This window comes from Dreissena polymorpha, chromosome 7, assembly GCF_020536995.1.
Source record: "Dreissena polymorpha isolate Duluth1 chromosome 7, UMN_Dpol_1.0, whole genome shotgun sequence".
Lineage (NCBI taxonomy): Eukaryota > Metazoa > Mollusca > Bivalvia > Myida > Dreissenidae > Dreissena > Dreissena polymorpha.
The window spans coordinates 5,740,797-5,768,414 of NC_068361.1; the positions used below are offsets into that span (position 1 = coordinate 5,740,797).

At 34.1% G+C, this 27,618-nt stretch overlaps 2 protein-coding genes across 2 annotated transcripts; one reads left to right on the forward strand and one right to left on the reverse strand.

Moving 5' to 3' along the window:
- Positions 1–403: 403 nt before the first annotated feature.
- Positions 404–5,080, forward strand: LOC127838164 (uncharacterized). The gene is made up of 3 exons (XM_052365742.1): positions 404–455; positions 3,290–3,527; positions 4,651–5,080. The coding sequence occupies exons 1-3, from the start codon at positions 404–406 to the stop codon at positions 4,934–4,936; spliced, it is 576 nt and encodes a 191-aa protein (XP_052221702.1). The 3' UTR covers positions 4,937–5,080.
- A 13,887-nt stretch (positions 5,081–18,967) lies between these two features.
- LOC127836841 (uncharacterized) lies at positions 18,968–24,844 on the reverse strand. Its single transcript, XM_052363462.1, has 6 exons — positions 24,309–24,844; positions 23,878–24,096; positions 23,486–23,614; positions 20,770–20,982; positions 20,432–20,522; positions 18,968–19,606 (listed from the first exon to the last, which is right to left on the reverse strand). Exons 1-6 carry the CDS (start codon positions 24,367–24,369, stop codon positions 19,324–19,326), a joined length of 996 nt encoding a protein of 331 aa, XP_052219422.1. The 5' UTR covers positions 24,370–24,844; the 3' UTR covers positions 18,968–19,323.
- Positions 24,845–27,618: the final 2,774 nt, after the last annotated feature.

A 27,618-nucleotide genomic window follows, 5' to 3' on the forward strand; every position in this document is an offset into this window, starting at 1 on the left:
GTACTTAGTCTTTAACATGATAAGTTAAACCAATGTGCAGTATACTTGGCGCTATACACCGGGCACTGAAAGACCCCTTATAATATCTGGAACAAGATATCTCGTGTATCTCGTACTATTCAGCGTATAGGCCGTAACTTTATGTTGTTACACGTCTTATGACGGTATTTGTCACATTTGTCCGTTTCACTCGATAAAAACACAAACACATATGTTTTGGCTGGTAAAAGGCGGTGACCCCATTTTCATTGATTGCTGTTAATTTGTGTCTTGTTGGGTCCTGTGTCTGAATGTTTCATAATTGGTCACTGCATAAAATTAGTCGTGATTTATGATAAGAAATCCATGACCTTATACAATTGTTCCTATTTAAAATGACTCTTAGTTCCATTTTCTGGTAGTCATGCAGCCGCCCATGATTTCCATCGGCCTGTTCGTACTATTGCAGATTTCTGGTATGTAACTTTTATCGATTAGTGTTACCATTATCTACATTTTTAAACACAATCCTACTTTATGTAACGTGCACCGAAAATGAGCAATCATTTGCAACAAGTTTCAACGTTTATGTTTTAACATAACGATCGCTGATGTTTCTTCAATTTTCAATACACATACCGTAATGTTATCGCGCAATGAGTTAGAAAGACTTTTAATAATATTTGTTTGATTACTGAATCTGAATAATTTGGGCTCATCATTGCAAACATCAAATCCTTTCTATTTCATGTCTATTTAAATGATGTTTTTGAAGTAAACATTCAGCATTGCATTTACATGTATCAATATGACAACAATTTTGCAAATTAGCATTGATTGATAATAATATGAAGCGGGTACATGGACTTGAAATCCGAAATATTTGCACAAATTTTCTTGTTCTAGGGAATGTAAACTTATTCCGTATTCTGTCAATGTTCAATTTTAAAATTTGCTTGACAGTTCAAGAACCATTAATGTTTATTAAAATTGCCGAAGAATTTAGATTATTTTCAATGATATCAATTTGCGGTGACCAATTATTGCACTATTCATGTTACACACACATATATATATATATATTTAAAGCGTTCTATTTTTTATAAACGGCTAGTATATAGTAGTAGATATATAGAGAATAACTGGTTACTGTTCCATCGTTTTGTAATATATGAGGCGAGCCTAAGCATAATACAGTAGACTCTGCCAACACCGGACTCTCTGAATATCGGAACTCTCCCGATTCCGGACGGTCGGGCCAGTCCCGTATTTTCTCCTTCTATTTCTTTGTTAAAAAATGTTGAATAAACCGAACTCTCTGAAAACCGGACGGGTATGTCCGTAAATTTGGTCATTTTCAAAGTAAAATACATTGAGCATACCGGACGGTCTAAATTCTCAAGATGCCCGAGGCGTGAAAATGACAATACCTAGTCAGCACAGCGAGTGCGGTGTCACACATTTTGCTCGCGCAATAATCGATAATCGGATTAAACATACCATAAAGGTGTCAAGTCGTTACCGCGATATAAGAGTCCGATTAAGAAATGTACAACAAACTGTGAATGTCTAAAATAGACGTGCGGTAACACCAAAGAGTGAGTGACTCGATCGTTTTATTAATTATTTATTATCGCCTATGATAAACAATTTAATTTAAAAATTAATGCATGCCGTTGCGACGATCACTTTCTTGTGATCTTCTCGGATATTTAAAAGATCTTATAGCCAAAGTTTTAACGCTGACATGGTTGTTTGTTTGTTTGTCAGATAAACTGTTAGAAATATGACTGTTAAATATCCAACTATCTGTATGCAAGTTCATTCATTGTCGTTTACTAATTTCGAACGCATCTAAAATGTCGCAGCCTCGAGTGATCTTGGACTTTTTCGTGAAATCGTAAACTTCAAGAATAAGTTGGTTTTGAGATTATGAATATCTTAATAAATAATTATGACGCTGTTTTTTGCTTGTGTGTATGTTTTATGAAATGTGGTACATGTATGTATTGAATAATAAATCGCGTATCTACAACAATCTTATTTGTGTTGTCACTCGCCTATATGACAAATGCCACGTACATACATGTATAAAGCGCCATGCTCACTTTGGGATTAATCAAAACAAGTCGGTATGGATTTTTTTTGCTTTTAATCGATTAAAAACACATTTTTAAGAATCCAATTAACATCATCAGTACCTGCGTACAGTTATCACAGGGTACATGTAAATGTATATGGTTTGTTTTATTTTTATGTGATTCTGTACACAATGCATACCATGTATATTTCGGCAACATGAAAACTCTTGGTAAACCGGAACTCTCTAAAAACCGGACGATCAGGCCGGTCCCGAGACCGTCCGGTTTACAGAGAGTCTACTGTATAACGTCGAGGCTTGCCGAGCCGTTATTTTATTCGTGCCGAGCCTGATAAATTACAAAACGATGGGGCAGTAACCTGTTTTTCTGTTTATCATACCACAATTTTCTACAAATCTGCAAACCAATCCATTTTTTCAATATTTAAAATGTACGGATCTCCGCTGATTTTGCTGATCCGTCTTTTACAACATGACATACATGTAGCAACGGCGTTCGAAAAGACGACACAAATAATCGCTCATTTTAAACATCGTATAGAGATTAAAAGTTGCTTGCATTACGAATGGGAAGAGTACACCCGCTTTAATTATAAACGTCTTGAATTGGAGATCAGGAATGGACTGCAGCGACAAATTTAATCGAAGAACACACTTCACCGAATAGTTGGGAGACGCCATTTTTAAGATGTGTATTGAAATAAGCGTTTTAAATCGATTGTTTAAATAGTTGAGGATTAGCATACAGTAATCATTTGTCTTGACTTTCTGTGCAAAACTTGCGAGTGCAATGACTATCGATATTTAAGATTTATTGTCCCATTGATGACGTCATTTAACTTCTGTAGTGCGGGCGGTGGTGATTTAAAAAATAAAAGTTTTTGTGATTTATGAATTTAAACTAGAATAAAATATGTACGTTCGTGGTATCAAATTGTTTGTTGTGTTGAACTTGATTCATGTTGATAGAAATTGTTGACTTTATTGCAAATCCCATTTTACTCCAAACATTGACTCATATAAGAACTTCCTGTTGACCATGATATAAAAAAGGCAACGTTATATCAGGCATATATCAATGCGGTGGTATAATAAATAATATAACTTTTAACGCTAGAACATTAACACAGCGGACTCGAATTGAATTGATATTAAAATGCAGTCGTTGTTTTGGGAACCTTAGCGCCGACGTATTCCATATTATTTCAGTCGTTGTTTGGGGCTACCAAACCCCAAATCATGGACACCACACCCAACCATACACAAACCCCAACCTCAAGCCCCACGCGATTCCTAGCGGCGGAGTAGTAGACGCAGCCATTGTGAATATCAAGACCCTCTACACCGACGCCCTGTGTCTCGAGCTTCTATTGGTCGACTGCGCTACCCACGTGACGAAGGGCGATGAACAAGAGTGCGGCTCCAATCGGGTAACCTATGATAACCAGTGAGTACTTGGTGATTGTATATGTTTGCCTGTTATTATAAATGGAAATTTATAATTTTAACACGATTTATGGACTGAGAATATCAATGCATGACCAACTCCATGACAATATAAAGAGTAAGGGTGTCATGGTACACCGTGGGACGGTATATTGTAATAGTCTCCCCTCGGTACGGTTCACGATACGCCTCCGAGTCCGTACGGTACGATACGATACGGCATTTTCCATGACGCATTTCAAGGGAAGTAACTGTAATTCGCCCCCCCCCCAAAAAAAAAAATATGTCGGAAAATGAATTGAAATCACCTCCAACAAGCTTCTAATAAAAATATGGAAGCATTTTGTGTTATCAGTAAGAAAGTGGTAGGCGTTTATTCGTATAAACATTTGCTTTATATCAAGACTTTAGTCGCTACGAATTTCCTAAGCAGGATTTGTAATTTTGGTGATTCCGCTGAGAATTTCGCAAATTCTTTGAAACCATTACAATTAAATTTCAACCACTAAAAAATGTGCTGTGTCGCCTACGTCACGAAACAAGGTGCAATATTTGATTGTATCTACGAATTGCGCTTGGAGTTGTTTACGACACAAGCAAAGATTGCCAGTTTTACTAGTTGGTAAACACGTTTTATTTTTAACTTTAATAATCTATCGAAGTAAAAGAAACATAAAGCAGTCCGTATTATTTAAGCATATTCATAATTTCGTGTTCATATTTAATCAAAGTTTTAGATTTGTAAATACTAATAACTAATTGTCAACTCGTGTACTTTCATGATATAATATGGTATTTTGTATATTGTATGACACATATGTAGAGGTTTTTTAAATAAAATTGAAAAATGGTTTTTAATGGTTTGTATGTTGTTTCCATCTGACGATACGTATCACGATACGTATTGTATCGTACACACTGTACCGCGATACGTATCGTATCGTAAGGTGAGCGTATCGTGACACCCTTAATAAAGAGACGATACCAAATCTCGCATAAAAACTAATCATTTGAAGTACATTTTTATGAAGCCACCGATGTATGAACGAAATTTTGTTTTGTGTTGAGGCCCGACAAGACCGCGCGCCATGGATTGCCTTTTGACCAACTTCATCTCATTACAGCTGTCGGTTCACCCACGCAGTCTGTGAGACGCTACAGTTTACTGGCCAAAAATTAACACTGCAAAGCCACGGCACATGCCCTAACAGCACAGTCTCCATCACAATTTCGACCACAGTCTCCAACACAGCGCCGATTGCAGTATCCAACACCACTGACTCCTCTGGCGACATAATGTTCAATCTCTTCTGCAGCAACGTCGCGTTTATAACTTGCCCCGGTGAATTGAAAGTAATATTTGGGTCGGATAGCCAGTTCTATCCCAATATGCAAGTCATCAAAACATGAGTACGTTGTTGGCAATGTTTGTTTATTATGACAGGCTAGTATTCGTTTTTCTTAAAATAATCACCCAACTCAAGGGGTTTCAACACTTGAAATATTCAAAACAGGTCATTTTGTTGTTGAACAACTTTTAAAATAGAAAACATGTGTAAGGCACAATATGCAGTATTGCGGTGTCATTTAGTGAAATAAAAATAATAAAATGTTTACACTGTAAGAAGGACTGCCCATGTAAGCCTTTTACATATTAACAAAGAATCAAAGACAACCATGAACATTTGAGCATAATTTAGTCTTTTCCAAATCATAAACCAAATCGATGCAAATGATCGCCAATCATTTTTATATTCATTTGGCGCACAGACATTAGAACCCTGGTTACATCGTTTTTACATGTTCTAAAAAAATTCGATTAAGTTTTGTGTTAAGATTCTTTGTTAGCTTCAGATGCGTGTTCAGACGTGTTGTGTCACCACCAGAGTATTGCTCATACTTGTATATATTACCGTCAAATGTGTGATTTGATTTGTTTGTTTTCAATCTTAAAACGTGTGTAAAATTACTTTATTTTCGTAACTAAGACGTATTTTCTTGTTGTTTGTTTTAATCTTCCGATTGTTGCTCCGTTGTTACCTTCACATGTGTGTTCTGGCTAGTTCCTTTTCCCTTCAGTTGTTGTTTCAAGTGTCTTGTTTTAACCTTAAGATTTTGCTTCTTTTTTTACCTTAAGGTGTGTTTTCACCAAGAACAGAACAGAACAGAACAGACAGTATTAAGACTTATAAAAATGTACATCGTCTAAATACACAAAATATAATACAAAATATTGTCACGTGTCTATATATTACAACGTATGAGTTATAACAATATACAAAATTTAATATAACAATTTGAGAAAAAGTATATTTAACAAAGAAGAACGACTTTACATTACCGTAGTTAAATATACATGTATATCATTTTACTAGCAGTAAGGGACTACTTTAGTTTTCGCTGGCAATATTATTTGTGATAGAATATCTTACGGCTAGAGATTCCTTCATATATATACACAAATTTATAATTTCAATTTTACATGTTGAGTTCAATAAAGTATGGAACTTAAAAACTGATGGATTCACATAGTAAACAATTTTTATATATTTTTTGTCTTAAAGGGGCCTTTTCACAGATTTTGGCATTTTTTTAACTTATTCATTAAATGCTTTATATTGAAAAATGTAAACATTGGATCGTAAAAGCTCCAGTAAAAAATCAAGAAAAAAAATAAAAAAAGGAAAAGAACATTGCCCGGAGCAAGTTTCGAACCAGTGACCCCTGGAGTCCTGCCAGAGTCCTGAAGTAAAAACGCTTTAGCTTACTGAGCTATTCCGCCGAGTACACATTCGTGACGTATTTTATACCTTATATAAGCAATCTTCGTAGTTTCACAAAATTTAACGACAAAAACAGAACTCTCCAAATTATTCAATCGTTTCGCGTTGCAACGCTTTATAATTTTTAGGTTTTAAAATCGTCAAAAGATGCATATAATGGCTATATTAGAGCATGGTTAATGTTCAGTATTACTGTTTCCTCACAAATATCATAACTAAAACGAAAACTTCCGAATCTGAAACAACTTTTTTCAATTTTGTCAATTTACCAAAGCGTGAAAAGATCCCTTTAATTGCTGGAAACATGGACATTTACATATAAAGTGGAATTCATCCTCTATGTCCCTTTCATCACAACATTGGCAATATCTTTCATTACGGGAATATTATTATATGCGTGTATCTTCCAGTTTGAATTCTCAAAGGGTGGGCAGAAGCCCTTAGTTTAACAAAGTATGTACGCAAACTTTTTTGCAGTAAAAATAAGTAAGTTTCGTTTTCAAGAGTTGGTTTGAATATTCTATGCATATCTAAAACAGAACTAGCGTTCATATTGCCAAACCATTATTGTTTAAAAGCATCTACAATTCTACATTTTAATTCACATAAAAACGACTTTGCGTTAATCATATTTGCAGTTTCAAATATAATGACCAAGGAGAGATGCAAGAACAAGTCTATGAAATGTGTAGAACATGTTGAGTGATTTGTGGTTATTTGAAATGACGCTGACAGATTGGTTTTTAATAGTTAAACTTTAGGTTTAAACTTATGTTATTTTCTTAAGGGGAAAAGCACGATAGTATTAAATTTTAGGATCCAAACTTATGGTTTTAACCAAGTCTCCTCGAAAACAAATTTTAAACGTGAATTAAACATTTGCATCAATAATTCTAGAACTTGGTTAAATACAAATATATGACAAGCGAATGAACACAATATAAACCTGTCACGCTATAGTTGATTGTACGAAGATGTAATTTTAAACCAAATACAACTGGCTTAATAGTATGTCAACTGTTATGCAACGCAGTAAATTATAATTGAGATTGCAAGTAACCTTTTAATTAAAAGCTGTTCTTTGCCATTTATTTGCTTTCCAAAATTTGATCATTTTAATATGGTAAACGTAAGAAGATACTATATACCTATGCAAGGTCATTTTAACTTCTGTAATTTCGTCATGCAAGCAAGAACAAATTGCTTTAATAACGCCATGCTAGCACTCACTTACTTCTGTTATCACGTCTTGCAAGCGCTCACTTGCTTCTTTTATGAAGTCATGCAATATCACAATAAAAAATGTACTAACGATATTCTAGCTCACACTAACTTCTGTTATTACGCCATGCAGAATCACACTAACTTTTTTTAATTACGTCATGCTAGCGCACACTTACTTCTATGATTATGACATCAACAATCGTTGATTATTACGTGATTCGCAAATCTCGTCTTAAACAAAACCGCTAAAGGATGAGTCATACTGATAGAAAAGGGAGAATGTCTAATTGGAACGAAAAATGCCAGGAAAACGTGCCAAAAATAGCGAGAATATAATATTTTTATTAAAGGAGACACATTTGTTTGAATAAAAGTTAGTTTCTACATTTTTACTACTCCAAAGTACGAGTTTTAATTGTTATTGTTCCGACTAGTTTATATCGCAATTAAGAAAACAGAAATAACGAGTATTAATGAACCAATCAAGTTTTAAACTGTCAAAATACACCCACTAGTTATTGAAAGCTATACCTGGAGCTTTCGTCCGTGTACTACGGACTTCATCAGCAGAATAAGTTGTCTACTGTTGGGAAACGTTAACACCGCTACATGTCGGGGTGAGCGATGTTAACGTATGGTCCCAGGTGTGCGAGAGTTGGTAGCGGCCCCCGTCCTTGTTTAGAGCCAATATTCACCAATATAGTCCCTTGAACATTGGTCCTTTAGATGACCATCACATTTGATATGGTAGATAAGTCCACATATGTCTTCCTTGCCTAGTTTGTCCTAAGGGTGAACTAGTACTTGTCTAAGAGTTGTATGTGGCTTAAAAGATACGCTGATGTTATGTTTAAGGAAGGCCCGCTTCAACTTTTCAGAGGTACCTTGAACATATGGAAGGACATTGTTGCCCTTAGACTTGGCTTACCCCAGTACTCTTTTTCTCTCCGTACCGGACTAAGGTTTGCTGGTCTGTTCCTTTCCTTTCTTCAGTACCCATTCCGGATAGTGGCACTTCTTCAAAGCCTGGCTGACATGCTGCATTTCATTATTCAGGTCCTGTTTTTCTGTTATTATTGATTTAGCTCTGCAAAAAAGAGTTCTTACTTCTGACAGTGCGTGTTCATTCGGATGGTGGGAGTTGTAATCTAGATATTGGTCTGTATGCGTCGGTTTTCTGTAGATAATGATTTTTAAGCTGCCGTGCAGTTTTCTGATAGTATTGGTGTCAATGAAAGCTAGTGACCCGTTCTATTCTTTTCCATCGTGAACTTAAGTCGGGGTCAATGGAGTTGATGTGCTCTGTGAACTCCTCGACATGTTCAACCTTCTGTTTTGTGTGGGTGTCATCATCGTTGCGAAACCACCAGCCTGGTGGGTGTGGGGCTGTGCGGAGAGCCTGTTCCTCATAATGCTCCATGTATAAGTTGCACACTATCGGCGAAACCGGAGATCCCATAGCAGCGCTATGAATCTGTTGGTAGAAATTACCTTCCAACACAAAATATGTGCAATTTAGGCACAGACCTAGTAGCTTGGTGGCCTGATTTGGATACATAGTGGTTCTAGTGTTCAGCTCCGGGTCTCCGAGTAGTTTATTATGGATAATATCCAAGGCTCTATCTACTGGGACACTGGTAGAAAGTGCACTTTAGTCATATGATATCCAAACATCATCCTATTCCACCTGTTTGTTTTTGATGAGTGTTGAGAAATGTTTTGAGTTCTTCACAAAGTGTTCTGTTTTCCCGACCATGGGAGACAGTACCGTTGATAGTTACTAGGCATTATTGTAAGTGATAGATCCCACACTGCTGATTATAGGTCTTAATGGCCTGTTTGCTTTATGTATTTTTGGAAGTCCATAGAATTTCGGTGGTGAATAAGTCGTCGGGTACAGCTGTTTATGCAATTTCCAATCAATGGTGTAATCATCTTTCATTTCCTTCAAACAGTCTGATAATTCTTTCTTAAATTTATAAGTGGGGTCTCGTTTGAGTTTCTTATATGTGTTAGAGTCTTGAAGAGTGGTATCACACTTACTTTTGTACTCAGTCTTGTCCGTCACCACAGTGCAACTTCCCTTGTCTATCGGTAACACTAGAATGTCCTTATCTTTACTTAAGCCAACCAAAGATGTACGTTCTTCCCTTGTAATGTTGGAACGAGTTGGGGTCTTATTCCTGGATAGCAAACCTGCGACCTTGTTGCATAACTCCGCCGATTCACTGTCGGATAAATTGCTACATGCTCTTTCAAAGGCTGTAATAATATCAATAACAGGTAACTTGTCTGGCGAAATCGCATAATTAAGTCCGCGTTTCAACACTGACAACTCTATCTCTTATAATTCCCGCTTGGATACATTCTCCACCCACCTATCCGAACACTGGTCACTGCTTTTGCCATCCGATTTCATTTGTTTTGACTTTAAACTTTCAAATTTCTTAATTTGTCGTTGTTTACATTCGTGGTTTTCCCTGTCTTGCGCATGCGTCACCAATCTTTCAATTTCCGCATACATATCCACATCATCTGAGGTCTCAAGACATGAACATGTTTGTAAACAGGGCAACGCGATCACAATGGAGAATGTTAGGATTCTAAACCGTGAGCCATCTTGGTTCGAGAGAGGGGTCAAGGAGGCTATTAACATCCGTGCAATAAGATCGGCTCTAAACAAGGACGGGGGCCGCTACCAACTCTCGCACACCTGTGACCATACGTTAACATCGCTCACCCCGACAATTAGCGGTGTTAACGTTTCCAAACAGTAGGCATTCATTCTGCTGATGCAGTCCGTAGAACACGGACGAAAGCTCCATGTATAGCTTTCAATAACTAGTGGGTGTAATTTGACAGTTTAAAACTGTATTGGATTTTCATGGAAACCACACAGTCAAACTTTCAAGGAAGAGTATTAATGAAGATTAATCCTTATTATTAGTTAAGTCGAAATAGTATTCCAATTTTATTGATGTCTGTGTATACAATTATTAGACTTCAGAGCGTTACATGTTCCTATTTTTGACATCGCTCTTGGAACGATCATTTGCCTACAAATGGACAGGCTGAATTTGTAGAACAATATCACCTCTGTCAGAATAGTTCTGTGATACGCAACGTTATTGCTGATTAAAAAATAACACGCCTTAAGATATTGTTAGCGATGAAGTTCGAGTCAAATTAATGTCAGCAGTAATCTCCAATGCACAATAGAGATCATTCTTTTCTCAAGAAGGCATGAAACTATAAAATTCGAAGTCAATAAATTGCAATCGGTACGAACGAAATGTCATGAAACAAAAGCTGATGACAATATTGTATAAACTTTCTTCACTTAGTTCTTTAACCGAAAAAAACATTCCTTAAACGATTCTTACCAGAAATTTACCCTAGTTGTATATGTTTCATATATATTTTTAATAGCCATACTTTTGACTATTTCACGCCAGCGTGAGGTTGTGGTCGTGGTGTCCGTCTATCGATTGGGAGGTAAAGGGTTCAATCCCCACAGTAATTGTTCTGCCCAGGAATTGACTCTTTGTCTCAATAAAAATTGAGCTTGTTATACGATCAAGCCTAAATAAATAGGTATAAACTACAATAGTAAACTAATAAACTAAACGAATAAACCAAACTATTAGTCATACTAGAAGATACAGTAGAAGATTTCTGGTTCTCATTGTAACTGTTTAAAACCTATTAAGTGTTGTCTAATATCACATAGAACACTTATGTAAGCTGTCATAGAAAGAAGATAATACGTTTTACTTTTGGCTTTACCAATTCACAAACACAACGCAAAATCAAACACATATTAATAAAGCTAGGGTCCTCGGAGAGCAAAGTAAAGTGAAGAGGACATTGGTAGGTAATATTCCGATTAGGTTGAATAAAAGACTAGCGTAAGGTAACATTAATGTCACGTATATAGTCTGTCTTTTTTCTATTGTAGGAGCGGCCGGACCATGTTCCTGCAAATCTTCCAATTTAACGATGTTGATGATAATTAAATAATATGTTTTTCATATTTAAATTGTCCGCGATTAATTATTATATTTATTTAAGAAGTGTGTCGATTGCTAAAATGAATACATTACATACGAACCTCTCAATACATTCGCTAGGCACTGGTAGAAATCTGCCTGGTGGTTTTGGTTGAACCATGCACAAGAGTGTGGATTGCCTCTGTACCGAAAAATATGCTGGGTTAATTGTCTGACTTCTTGCATTTGATAATTAGAAACCTGTAAAGCATAATATCAATATCGTCCTAATGATATTATGATCTAGTATTTAAAAAAAAGTTTTATTAGCGAAGTTTATATATTTAATGTGAAAGTAAAATAAAACACATTTAATAAATAGTCAATAAAGTAGTATCGGATTGCAAAATAACCTGTTTTTGGTTTTACCAACAAATCCTTCTCTCCACGTACACGGACAATTATTCCATGTAAAGCTGCCTGTAAATCCTTGTTTCCCAAGCTTTGCTTCAGTCACCAGTAGTGTTGCTAAGCATACGAGGGCGATCAAAATCCCTTTGGCATTCATAATGATCTTCAAAATGATGAAACAAATCATGAACTAAATCATTGTACGTATTGAATTGCGTACATCGTAAAGGCTATTGATTTTAATACATTCAAATATGATATTAAATAGTAAAATCATTAAGCTGCATATTATGTCCGATTAAAACAAGTCCTTACATCACTTTGGATTTTGTTTTTGAATACTGTAACTATGGCTGATTGTTTTATGCGTGCACATCCGGTCAAATTAGGATAAAACATAAGTATAACAAATTGAAATGAATTATCGATTTTAGTCACAATTTTGTGTTGCTTTCGTTTGTTGGTTTTTCTGTTGTTGTTTTTGCAGTGACAATGTTCCAGTAAAACGCGGATTTACATTTCCGAGTTAAATTCTTTAAATTTAATGTTCATATGCATGATATAAATCTTTTATTGTTGACAGTTTAGTGTTTCACTTCGAACGAAAACATAAGTATAACAAATTGAAATGTATTATCAATTTAAAAAAATATTATTTTGTGTTTATGTGTTATTGTTCGAATTTTTAATGACAGTGTTCAAGCAAAATACGGGCTTACATTTCCAAGTGCTTTAAGTCAATTTTATGTTGAATTTTCGAAATATGTCAAACGTCAAATACAGTACGCAACGCTTCATTTAATCGCCTCAAATCACTTTTCTACTGTATTTTACTTTCAGTTGAAAGGCGTGGAATGTTGTTATGTTGGTAAAAAAAATTAAGTTTTGGGTCTGTAAATAAGACTTAATTCGAAATGCACGTGAGTCAATTTGGAGTTAAAATGTTTGGAATTTTGTTACGCTGGCATAACATTTTAAGTTTGGACTGTAAATAAGAAATGATTCGAAATGCTTGTGATTGACTTTGGAGCTGAAATGTTTGGAATTTTGTTTGCTGGCATAACATTTTAAGTTTTGGTTCGTAAATAAAAATGATTTCAAATGCAATTGATACACTTTGGAGTCTAAGTGTTCGGAATTTTGTTACGCTGGCATACTATTTTAATTTTTGGAATGTAAAAAAGAAATCATTCGATATGCAAGCGATTCACGTTGAGTTGAACATTTTGGAATTGTGTTACGCTGGCATACCATTTTTAGTTTTGGTCTGTAAATAAGAAATGATTCGCAATTCAAGCGATTCACTTTGAGTTGAAATGTTTGGAATTGTGTTATGCTGGCATAACTTTTTTAAGTTTTGGTTGGTAAATAACAAATGATTTCAAATGCAATTGATTCACCTTGGAGTCAAAGTGTTTACAATTTTGTTACGCTGGCATATCATTTTAAGTTTTAGTCCGTAAATAAGAAATGCTGCAAAATGCAAGCGATTCACTTTCGATTTGAAATGTTTGGAATTATGTTACGCTGACATAACATTTACACTTTTGGTCTGTAAATAAAAATGATTCGAAATGCAAGTGATTCACTTTGGAGTCCTAGTGTTTGGAATTTTGTTTCGCTGGGATAACATTTACAGTTTTGGTTTGTAAATAAGAAATAATTCGGAATGCAAGCGATTCACGTTTGAGGTGATATGTAATGAACTTTCTCAAGCTGCCGTTACATTTTTTTATCTTTAATGAATTAGCATGTCAAAATTATCACAAAAACTGGATTTTTTTAGAAGAAAAATCATGTAAAACACTACTTTAAATTGATATTCATGGACATTCACTTTTTAAAATAGACACAGTCAATTAAAATACAAAATAATACACTTTCCGCATAAACGTATAGACAGCATGTAAACTAAAATTACCTTTAAAGCGGAAATCGAGTCCGAGGTAAGCATGTGGGGACTGCACAGGTTAATATGGAACAATACTTTATTGACATGAATAAAGCCCCGTATCTCCGAGAGAGTCTCATATGAGAACGTAATTTTATTTTTGAAAAGAAGTTATTTTGAAACTTATCACGACATGAATAATTGTTATGCACATTTTTCGATCATTTTATTTTTTTTAAAACGAAAGATAACGATAAGACTCTAAATGAGAAAAAAACAGATAACGATGATGGTGATGATGGTGTTGCTAGTGTGCTTCTGCTACCATGGTTACTAATGCAACTTTTACGCTAATGCTTATGATTATAATTTATTAGTTATGATTAATTTTCTGTTGTATTAATTTTTTAGATGGCGAAAAAAAAATGTTATGCCAATAGCTTCGGATATAAAGCCCGACCTAGCTCCTGTTAATGTTGTACATTCTTGTTGTACTGCTGTGTATATGAGATTAGTTTCTTTTCGTGCATTTTGCATGGAGCAAAATTAAGAATAAACGATGTCTTAACCAAGAGAAGGTCGGAAAAATAAAAATGCTTAGTACTTATATCGTACATGTGTTATGTCATGTTTTTACACGCCACTTAGTAATACCTAAATTAGTTTAGTGACCTTGCACAGTAATATCAAAGCGCTGAAGGCACTGAAGTTGTTCGCTTTTGCATAATCTTAGACTCTATTCATTTTCCAAAATTATGTTATAGCTTTTAACATTGCAAGTTTGAAATGGACACAGCCCATTCAACTTTATAGAGAGTGTGTTTTAAAGCGCAGGTCGGGTTGTAGGTTCACTGTTTATTGTCATATTTATGGGATAACATGTCTCTTTTTTGACGTTCTGAATAGATTAAAAATAAGATGAAAATGGTATAATAAGAACCAGTTGAAATTAAAAAAAAATGCAATCACCATTATATGAAATGAATAGTGTTGGAATATCGAATACCAATCACACTAAGAATATAATTTCATGATGGAAATTCGCTTTACAAACCTTTTTTGGACACCATATACGATTCAAAATATACAAAAAGGTTATTGATGAAATAAATCAAAAATAAATCTGAGAGCATTAGTTTTTACTCACGTATTAGGTAGTTATAAACACAACGTTGTTTACCCTTACTTTGTTATTGATGCATAAGTTGTTTCCCTAGTAGTTCACACGGTGTCAATCAGTCTCGTAAAATGAACACCGGTATAGAATACTCGTGCGCATTTTCGACATAGCTGTTTTACCCAGCTTTTCCCCTCAAATGACCTCTACATAACACAAGCAGGCACGAATGAATACATTTGAATATTTTATATACTGATTAGAGAGAAATCCCCTGACATTTGGCTGCATCGATGTGACTGTGCGCAGCGTAAAGGATGTAACACTGTTCAAAGTACGCAATTGCGGACTACTCTGCATGTTCAAGCGACATATAGACACAAGTTGAAGCCCATTATCGTAGAATTTCAGGTTCTATACTCGGTCACTTAATCGTTAGGGGAAGACATAAGCGATTATCGATAAACACAGTTTTGCTTTTAAGATGAGAAAAAAAAACACTACCGAAATAGTATAGTGTCACGTTAAGAGAAATTCATTTAATTATTTAACGACAACTGTTTGCCGTACTCGCTCAGCACGTCTGGAAATCGTTCCTGAACGCCTGAACAGGCTACCCTTATTTGCCAGTTTGCTGTATTTGCTTTTTTGAATTAAACTTTTTATCGAAATGCATTGTGCTAAAATATGCCATTTACAACTCGCAATGAGATTTAAAAGGACTCGCGTCGTGTGAAAATGGGTATTTTGCCATATGCGCCCATCATAGCTATAGCCATCCAAGCATCTCTCAGTCTGGTTAGGAGATACGTAATAAGACCATAAAACATTGAATGATTTTATAGCGGACAGCATTGCCTATGACCAGACCACGCAAATTAACAGGCTGGGCTTGAGCTACGCTGGCCGAAACGCCATAAGACCCATTTTCGCATTACGCGGCTATGAATGTGTCGAAAGAAAAGTGCGTGTTAAATATAAACAAACGATATATTTCGATGGTGGAGGAATAAACTCACAAAAAGCCATGTTATGACACTTATGATGTGAACTCCCGGAATATAATTTGTATCTACTAACACTGATGTGTGGTTTGACTATAATACCACACATTTCATGCGGCGAATATGCGAACTAACAAGTAAACACACACACACACACACACACACACACACACACACACACACATAAACAATAGTTTAACTTTTGTTTTCAATTCTATTTAGTAACGTATATTTCTTAAATTCGATCGATAATATGTGTTAACAGTTTTCAATAACATATTAGATATACCGGTGTATGACAATGCTTGAGTTTTCAAGGTTTAAATTACACATTTAATCCGTTGTATCAAACTAGTATATACGCATCGATGTGTTTATTTCGTTATCTATATCGCGTGCGTTCAGCGTAAACGATTTCGCCAACATCGAACGTAAAGCTGATATGGATAACATGTATTTTATGATACTGTTAATTTCCTAAAGGCACGATAGTAATATGCGAAAGCTTACTATATAAGTTTGGCTAGACATAGTTTGATAACTATAAAAACTTACTAATGACGCTCATTTAATGTTGTTTTTTTTTTTGGGGGGGGGGGCGATTGCCTTCTGCAATTTGCCCCATAGGTAACATAATATATGTATACCAAAGAAATTAGTCCGTTACTGCAACTAACCACTTTGCATCTAGATTCTGCATTCGCAAACAAAATAGCCTGTCGCATATTATTAGTAATAATGCGCCACAAAAACACTGTAACGAAGTACATCGGTATTTTCCGTTGTAAAATTGACCAATCAGAAGCTGTCAAAGCTGTCGAAAATTGTTTGATTTTTAATAATACATATTGCGGAGACTAATGTGTCCGCTCAGTCGGCAGAGAACGAGACTGTTAAACTTGGGGTCGTGTGTTTGAGTACCACGATGGGTGATTCTTTTTTCCCTATTATTGAATGGATTTACTTAATTCTTGGACAGAATACCCCTTTGGACGAGACCTTTCTGTTGACTTTTTTAGCTTGATCTCTGGTTGACATTGACCTTTAGTATCAAATTGCTCACAAACTAACATTGGCCGTATCTTACTTGATACTGCATGGATTAACTTTATACTTTGACACACACGGAGAACCGTGTACTTAGGAAAGAACGGTCCACAAACCTTACTGTACTAATTAGAAATTACTGCATTGCTTGTCTTTATCAAATGTATATCAAGTTTGGAACAAGGTTGACTTTTGTTCCTTGAACCCTGGTTGACATTGACCTTTAGTATCCAATTGCTCAAAAACTAACATTTGCCGTATCTTACTTGATACTGAATGGATTTACTTTATACTTTTATCAAATCTATGTCAAGTTTGGAACTGGGTAAGTGTATTATATCTCCGCAGTTTGGCTATCAATTGGCAATTACGACAATGACTTGTTTTACAAAGCAGCATTTAAATTTAACACCAATAGCTAAATCATATAATGTTGACAGCCTGTCACCCTTCCTTACTTCCATCTGTTTTCTTCAAAAAAGGTGATTGGTTGGCATCACGGTGTATAGTGTTTTAACGACCACAAAATTTGAGCAAAATCGCCCCACCAGTACTTTGATTACTTTGACTTATTTACTTCGCGAGACCACATTTTCGACAAGATCAAAAATTAATAATCTAAGAAACTGTACAGGCTGTGTGACTTTGTCATTATAAATACTGATTAGATTTTTTAGGAAAAGTAAAGGTAGTAAATAAGGAAACAATATACCAGTGGAAGAAGACGGTATAATTGAACTATGAAAGCTGTAATATAATCCGCATGTGAATAAGTATGTGAGTATATTTTAATGTGTGAAACTGTACTAAATATATGATGGCAATACGCGAATACAAAAACTAACAATAATGACATTATTGCGAGCACTATAGTTGTCTTATACCGGTAAAAAGCTACATAAAGTTTGTACAATTACTGAGATGCCATGTTCATAAATGACATCATAATTACGATTTGTTGTTTCTCTCTTTGTAACATTGCCCATGAACTTGAACTATGCTGAAACACTGATCCGTTTTATAGTGTATTGTTCTTAATCTGTATTCCACTTATCGCGATCACAGCTTGTGTTCTTATAGTATTCAAGTGTTGGCATTAATCTCTATACCACTTATCGCAATCACAGCTTGTGTTTTAACAGTTTTCAAGTGTCATTAATCTGTATGCCACTTATCGCGATCACAGTTTGTGTTATTATAGTATTTAAGTGGCATTAACCTGACATTTGGTATATTTAGAAACAAAGGGGACATGCACAACTATGCCATTACTCTAAGTTCGTATACGGAATGTTATCCCCATTCATTATTTTTTCATCCTAAGCAGAACAGAGAATAACATATCTTCAACATAAATGAACCAAACTTAAAACAGGTAAATATAAATGTGAAAAGCATCAAATTGAGTCATAAAATAAAAGATACAATCGAAAAAATGTTCACATGAAAAGCACGGTATTGAAAGGTTACATGCTGATACAAGTATGTGAAGTAGCGCTTCATAGAGAAAGTTCACCAATTATACGTTAGTAATGGCATAAATATACGTTTTATTTATATAACGTAACAGCGGTATGATGTAGCCTCCCAAAGACATTTCCGAAAGTAACGAGACTTTAACAATCCTAATGACGTGTTATATGGTAATCAATGAACACATGCTACGGGTGCAATAAAACCCTTGCTGATGCTCCGGGAGTGAGACCGATCTTTTTTTGTTTGCATTAGTTTCACACTTACACAGATGGAAATGCAACTGATTGTGTTTATTGATGTAAAATTGCGTCCACATACTACTTGCGTACCAATCCATAAATATCAGAGAAAAAACCGTTCGTCTATGTATGAGTGTTAAGTTTCCCATCAAACAAGTGTATTAACGCATGTTAAGCGAGGTATTGTTGTTGTAATGTACAATGGACTGAATTTGCGTTTTAATACACTTTTCGACATTATATACATTCAGTGATGCTTATTAAAATTCTGCGTTTACCATTGACTTAACATACTGCTTACATTCAATACAAACATTTTGCAAGAGCTCTTAGCGTATCATATCGCTTACATGGTAATCAGTCCATAGTTCGTATCCATAGAGACTACCGATCGCTATACTGGTCCTAAAACTAAAGAATTGGAAAGTCTATGAATTCAGGCCGCTACTGTAGATGCTTGGAAACGTATAATGTTATTTATCTTATGCATCGGCCATACCTACTATGGATGATATACATGAGTCTGTTAAAGTCACCATATTAGCATGTTTAATGCATCTTTTTATGCTAGGAACATGTTTATTTTCAGTGGTTTCTTAATTGATTTTGAATACGTTTAATTCATGTAATTTTGTTCAACATGTTCAAGGTCCACCCTGTTATTATAGTAGTCAGAATTGCATTTGTCATTGGTTTCACTTTCAATACACTTATCCCTTTCTGTATTGTGATAGCGAGCTTTGCCGTCAGCACAATCAATACTTATGTCCTGTGCAGAGTAGATGGTATTGTGTCCATCTCTGTCAACCAGGTCTTCATAGTGTTGCTCTGGTCCATTTTCAACCGAGTGCTTGCCAGTATAAGAAGACGATGTAGTCTTCGAACAAGGTAATACTTGTCTGAAAAGCAACTTTATTATATAAGCAATTGTTAAATTACACTTATAATCTTTATATTGCTGTGCATCGATCTGACAGCGTGTTAATTTTATGTAAACATTTTGTATTTTATAAGTGTTTAAGTAATACATGTTAATATCATAATACATGAAAAGGATTTAAAATAGCCTTGTACGGCTTATATGCCACGAGTATATCCGGTTAGTATAATCATTGGTTGCATTGTTTATTTGTAATTGAGGCAAAGTCAGTCACTGCAGTTCACTGTTTAGCAATTGATGAAGAACCTTTTCAAACATTAAGTTAACATGAAATCTATGTGTTGTTATTATATTAATATGTTGGCTAAATTTTGATAACACATATATATAGAAAGGCATCAATGGTTAAAGGGTTAACTATTAATATATATAAACTGTGTCGGTCATCGAACACATACTCAAAGAACAGCCCGCTTATCATCAAGAGCCATGCTATGGAAAATAAAAGGATGTCTACTTGTGTAATTCCATGTCACAATAACATTATAAACGTGCCCCATTCAGATTGACTGGAACATGACATTTTCGCAGGTCACCACTTTATTACGCTAATAATCCACATAGAAAAATAAAATCATTTACAAAATGTTGAATAACTACATTATCATTTCAATATTTTAAAATTTGGTATAACATTGAAAATCATGTCCGAAAACTTATCAAATAATGTAATGACTAAGCATCACCGAAATTAGATGCCTTTGCCTAATAGGAATCGGAATAAAATGGCAATATATTTAATTAAAGTAGTTGATGAAACGCTACTAAACGAGTAGAAACTTACTTCTTTCTAAGGACAAACGCAAGCACAACAGCTGCAACCGCTAGTACGACTGCAACTGAGACTCCTACTGCTATAACCGTAGTCGTAGATCCTAAATTAAATTAAATACTGATGTTTTATCTGATGAGTGCATTTATGCAATTAATGAAATATTTGAATTGCATGTGGTTCATGAGTAAAACAGATCTCCTAGTATCGATTGTTTTGTATTACCCTGGTATGTTTAAGTTCAACATTAAATGGAAGCAGACCTCGAGTTTAAGACATATTTATGATATGAGACCATAAAACAAATATCTCACAAAGAGGCGTTACATAATTGAGGTGTATTTAAATACCACGTTGAGGGGCCTCTTGGTTTGAAGAGTCAGAGTGACTTGCAGTTGTCGACGAGGAGGCGGTTGATTGTATATTCTTTGGCGGTGTTGCGGTTTCGAGCGATAGTGTTTGTGTTGTTTTTGGGATGGTTTCTCGTAGAGTATGTGTTGTCACCATTGTCTGACCCTTTGTTAATGTATTCGACAGTGATGTTACTGGAATGCCTAATGTACCTTGATGTATTCGAAAGGAAGCGTCATTCAAAATATTATGATATATTTATTACAAAAGTATAATAGCATATAACCTGTATCATTCGAAAGTTTAATATACTGATAAAACAAGGTTTACGGACATTAGATATACCAACGATAAACATGTAAGCATATCAAACAAACATGGTCTGAGTTGAGATAATATTTCTTTTTAAATCGAACACAGGAAATAATGCAAAACTCAGCTTTAAAGAACACAAAAAATACATTACATGTTTCATGTGTTGTGATTTCTAAAATTTCTAACTAGTAAACGGTTGTTAGAATAATGATATTGCCGACATCAACAAATGAAAATTAGGCTTGTAAAAAGTATACAATATGGTTTGTATTTTAAAACATTGAAATAAGTCAAGTGCATGATTTAAGCAATACCATATTTACCGTAATATTACGTTCAATAAACTACACGCTAAATATGGTATGCAGAATGCTTATAAAACTCTTTCCTATGTATAATTCCTTAAATATCATATAGTTCAGAAATTAAATGTATACGATTTCATAAGAACAGCTCATTTAAAAAAACAAAGTTCACTAAAGCAAATCCATTTTCAGCAAATTTACAACGAAAATTAATGTTTGTGTTCTAAATGGTTTAGACGAATTGGTTCAGTAACGGGAACGTCGTAGCCTATTAAATGTCAACATATTTAATTGTAAGGCTTACAACACAAAATCAAGAGTGTATTAATGTAAACTTATTTACATTAATGGTACATGTTCGATTGAAAAAAGTGTAACAACTTGTTTATTCCGCCTTAGAAAATATTGAATTGATCCGAAAAAGTAAAAATACAATTTCGTTTACAGTTACTTAACTTAGCTGGAAGTATATGTCATGGAAATTGACGAAATTTATACAAGTTATATCCAGTGCGACGACGATGTTATCTAAATAACGGATGTTTGAAAATCAATTGTAATTAATTTATATTTGAGATTAAAAGTTATCTGTATTTAATTAAGATCTCAAAGACGTTTTCGCTTACATGGAAGTTGTGTGATAAGGTACCGATGAATTCATATTTAAGTACCCCAACTAAAGATAATCAAAGTGCTAAAGGCACTGAAGTTGAACGCTTTTGCATTATCTTAGACGCAACTTAGTTTTCAAAATTATTTTTTTGATTTTTGAAATTATCAAAGAGTTCATCATAAACGTAAAAACCAGATTATAATATAAAACCTGTACTATGTCTTTATGAATCTCGCTTAAGATTGTTTACAAGTTGTGGACTTTTTAAATGGCTAATCGATTCCGTAAAGATTTGAGTCGCAAAAGAGACAGTGGACGGCAAAAACGACAGCGATAAACACACAATCAACCTATTAGTAAAAGAATTGCTCGTCTCGAATTCAGTGAATTGGAAAACCAGGTAATGGTTTAAGTGATATAAAATTATTTCAGTATCAGGTATCGAATGTCAATACATTATACTTAAGGGTTTGTTTTTATAGAAAACTCTTATGTTACGGAATACATGTCTTATTGTCCATGTGTAAATAGTTGTACATGTGTATCGTTTATTAAACGGCTTGAATACTAATAAATATGCTCTCACAGTTGAGATGACGTTTATCATGTGAATTTCATTTATTCAATACATTCATCTACAAGAGGGGTTGGAGTTTATCCAGCATCAATCCGTTTATGCACGTATCTGTTCGTCCCCCATTCATCTAACAATTCATCTGTCCGTCGAGAAATTGCATTAAATAAAACAAATGAGAATAATGCTAGTTTTGACACCTGTTCACTTCATTGGGACGTGGGTTTGTTCCTATTTTGGTACAGCCGTTTCAACATCAGAGACTTATAAAAGCCATAAATATATATTTAAGACTTATTTGGGCGAAACCGAAAGTAAAATACCATTTGAGGTTTTTACCTGCTTAGAACTATCTTAAATCATGTGCTCCTGCATATGCATTGATATTTTATGGCCGCAAGCGGAATGTCTGATCTAAATTAAATTGCAATTATACATTAATATATCCGCACAACAATCTCCCGATCTCTAAGCAGGACACTGACATCTTCCATTCATAAAGGAACTTCCATTCAAACAGACACAATTGCTGTTCTGACACACGACTGGAATATGTTTATAATTGTGTTTATGCTTTAATAACTCATGTTGTACACTAATGTGCACAGCCTGATGTTCTACCTATGCATTAATATATGTCTAAACAAACACGTAAAAAGTCTCGTAAAAATACAATTTTTTACATTGAGATTTATCTTCCATTTTTCCAAATTGATAAAGTTATTAATCAGATTAGCCTTGTACTTATATTTCAAATCAACCAATACAGTACGTTATGTGAGAACAACTATCAGTCTAACTTATATTCCTGTTTCAATCAGACGTATATAATCACTAATTAAGTGAATGGTCTACGTTCTTTGTTCAAATTTAATAAACACCTTAATTGTTATTAATTTGTGATTCACCTAAGCATCCTCGGTTGTATCCGCCTGAATAATATCCGGACTCGCATTGAGAACACATGATGCCATCAGGGGAGCCGCCGCATTGTTGTTGTCCAGAAACACAATTCGGGATGTTTATATGTCTGCAGACTAGAATATAGTTATAGTCTACTACTTGGCTAATATAACGGTTTACGTATGTCGACATTTATCAACAGCCCTCTAAACAATAATATATGTATATGTTTTTTAATTAGTATAGTTTATATTTTCCCTACAATATGAGGTTTCACACTTTCGATTAGTCAATTATTACTTAATCTTGTATAAGATAAAAAAAAACGAGAATGCTTTTATATATTTGCAATCATTTCAAGAATATGATATCGATAAAATCATGCTTTCAAACTTACCCTCACAACATTCTCCCGCTCTCCAACTTGGACAAAGGCATCTTCCATTCACAAACGAATTACCATTATAACAAAATTCGTTGCAGTTTCGACAAAACTTTTTTGTCTCTATGGACCATAAACATAACTGACATGTTCTACATTGTCGCCCGCCTCCACAACCTTTTGAACAACTTGACCAGGCTGGGCATTGATCATACTCTCCAGGTGTGCACGAGTCTGCAAAATGTAAACGAACAAATTAACTTTAGTATGGTGATTGTATTCACATTTTTTTAAACTATTATTTCACATTGTGAAAACAACAAATCAAATAATTGTATAGGAAAATATTACGTTTTAAAAGAGGTACGTTCTGTAGATTATAGCTTATAGCGCTAACTTAATCAATAAGATACTCTCAACAAATGCACGTTATAAAAAAAACATACCGACAATATGAACACTGCCTACAATGAAAACAGAAACGCAATACACTTGCAATGCAGTCATGATTTCAGCGCGATTTTAACAATCCAAGTCGGGTACCCGGCGTGTTATTAAGTTCAGTTTATATGTTTTGTGATTCGTTTTAAACAAATACGTTTGTCGTTATCTTTTAGAACATGTTGGTCACATAACAATTAAGCACTAGATTCCTATTTGATACTATGAATCGAGTCTTTTTGGACAGCTAAACTATATGAATCAACATCATTTATAAATGTAGCATTTATTTTGTTAAAAACGCATCCGTAATAAATTGCAATGCGAACAAAAACTACGCTCGCATTTAAACTTAATTTGGGTTATTATACTCTTAATACATCACTTCGTTATCAGACAACTTCCTTATCACCGCAAACATCTTTGATATATTTTATCAATTAAGATAACGTTGTGTCTGTAATCTCAATAAACCACACTGATTATGCAAATAAATCCAATTTTGAATAACAGTATCATCGCACCGCATATAAAATGAAGTGCAGTGTGTCTGTCGGAAAATAATTGTGGCCGAATGCACTCGCCGCTTCAGTTTAAATATAGTATGACGCAGACTCTGGCTCAAATAATTGAGGGATATATATAGCGTTATAACTTTTCGATCAGGATGTAAACGAGAAACGTTGATTTTAATCTGTCGGAGAGAACTACTTGAATGCGATAGCTTTCAGACATTTGTTGGTTCTGTTGAAACCAACGTACTTGAACATATACTGTTAATAGGCTTGTATATACTATACATGTAATGCGAACATTTGATTATTAGGTTGAAATTCAATTGTTTACCATTTGAAATGCAATTGATCGGAGTAAAAAATAAAAGACATGCTTCAGATTGTATTAATTTCTAGAGAGTGTCCACTACTTGATCATTTATTGAGATTGCTCTTGAAAAAAAAAACTAAAATAAATTAAGGCGACATTTATAGATATTGTTTTTAATATACATTCACTAAAATTACACATTTGCGGATTTATTTTGACATACCAAATTCTCGCTGCTTAATTACAACACACCATCTGTATAAAAATTAATATGCATAAGCGACGTCGACTTGAGGCGATAACTAAGATAAAGTGGACTTCATTTAAACTAGCATATCGACGGTTTTTACCTTTAATGTTGAATTTACTTTAGCAGTGCGACCTTTCTCTTTTTCGGTGATATTTATCTATTGACAATTTAATTTTTATGATATCATTAAGGAATAAAAATAGAGTATACCATGTTAAATTATTATGTTTCGATCATGCGTTCAGGGGGATTTAAACTTATGCTGAGAATGATAGCATTTTCCGTGCCAAGTGAACTACAACAAATCTGTCCCGTCATTTATAGTGTGGATGCGTTTAGCATTGCATCATGTACCTTTTATTCATAACGATTTAACTACAAATAATTTTACCGCACCTGCATTGATTGTGTCCTGAAACAATATGTGTAATAATTTTAATAAATATTAAAACATACTTCAAATAATTTGTGTAATAAGTATTTTCAAGCATTACAAAATGTCGTTCGACATTGTTATCTCAAATTGTAGTTGACTTTTCAGAAAAAGCTTTCACACCAATATAAAGCAAACAATTGAACCTCAAATTATCTGATACAAGAACAAATATTCGTGATTAAATTGATCTACACAAGAAGCATACTTATCTAGCCTACAAAGACAAAACATGTGAATAATTCGCTGAACAATGAAAACACGTTACTATGTAAATTACAGCAATACGCATAACCTTCCGATATATTGATAAGTACTTCTAATTAAAATGCAGTTTCGAATAAAGATCTTCTTAAAACTGTGTCCGCCTATTAGATCCATTGATTGCTTTATTTGGTTTGACCGACCTTCATTAAAATGAACAAAGAATACAATGTAAAGTTCCGATATAAAATCAGCCATCCATTTAGTGTACGAAAATAAGTATATACAACTCCGTTCGGATACATCGAAAGATGATGAAACGATTGCAACAAATCATTGCTATCATCAATATACTTAACCGCATTTTAAAATCAAAGTTTGATAAGTGTAGACAAGCTATTACTATGATAACCCCTAACACATAATAATTCTTAATTTTGCACACAATCAAGCAGGACTAATGTTTTAATTTTCTGTAGAATATGTCATTTGCGGCAACAAGCTGCCTAAGAAATTGACATTGAATAGTAAACGCAAAAGAGGCATCAAGTCCAGAATTATAATTTTATAGGAGAGTCACGCGATTGAAAAGAAAAAGAAAACGGAATTTATTTTTTTAATATATCGGTTTTATTTAAGGTATAAAACAACGAACTTAACATGTAGCAGGTTCCTGTTTTGTTTATAAATTAGTTTAGGTATCAACAATAGCCTGGATCACTTGGAGGTCCGTGTACAAACTGTCATTTAAAACTTAATATTATGCTATTCTATTGAAACTGATTAAGGGGTGTTGCGGCAGTTTTGCTGATTTTTTGTCCATCAAATATATTTTTTTCAAAAATTTATATTTAAGATATATATACAAATACTATATGAAAAATGAAATTAAAACATAGGGTCACCGACCTTGTTTTGATTTTATTCACGATTAAATAACATGTACTTTTTCGATAAAACTGAAAAATCTCATGTTGCGTAAAATTAATTAATAACCTATGAAATTGGCAACATGTAGATATTATATTAGATAAGATGCATCATATACAATTTAATTAAACCACACACTTCCAATAAAATGGAGTACACACATTACATTTTAAGAAATTCATTTTTATAATTTTTATTTCACCCCCAAAAAACGTCATTTTTTTACTTTGGAACCACATAAATGAAATTTAAAATTCTACTGTCAAATAGAATATTGCAAAACTGATCAAATATGTTTATCTTCGTATTGTCATCATAAAACACAAATAAAAAAGGGGGTCACCGCAATTTGAACAGAGATTTTTTTGTTTTAACTATCCCTACCGTCTACGTCAAATTTCATTAAATACAGCAAAAAGGCAAAACCCATGTACCGGTACATAGACTGTAAGAAATAGGCATAAACATTAGAAAAATCGTTTACAATCTCAACCGGAATCACAACAGCTTACGAAAAGACATTAATAAAAACAGTACTTAATCACAAACATAATACCATACAGTATCAAACTCGACCTTAATCATTAATAAGTTACATGTAATTGTTCACAGATTTCGGCAATTTTTGAAGTTTCTGATTAAATGCTTAAAATTGATAAATGTAAACAATTTG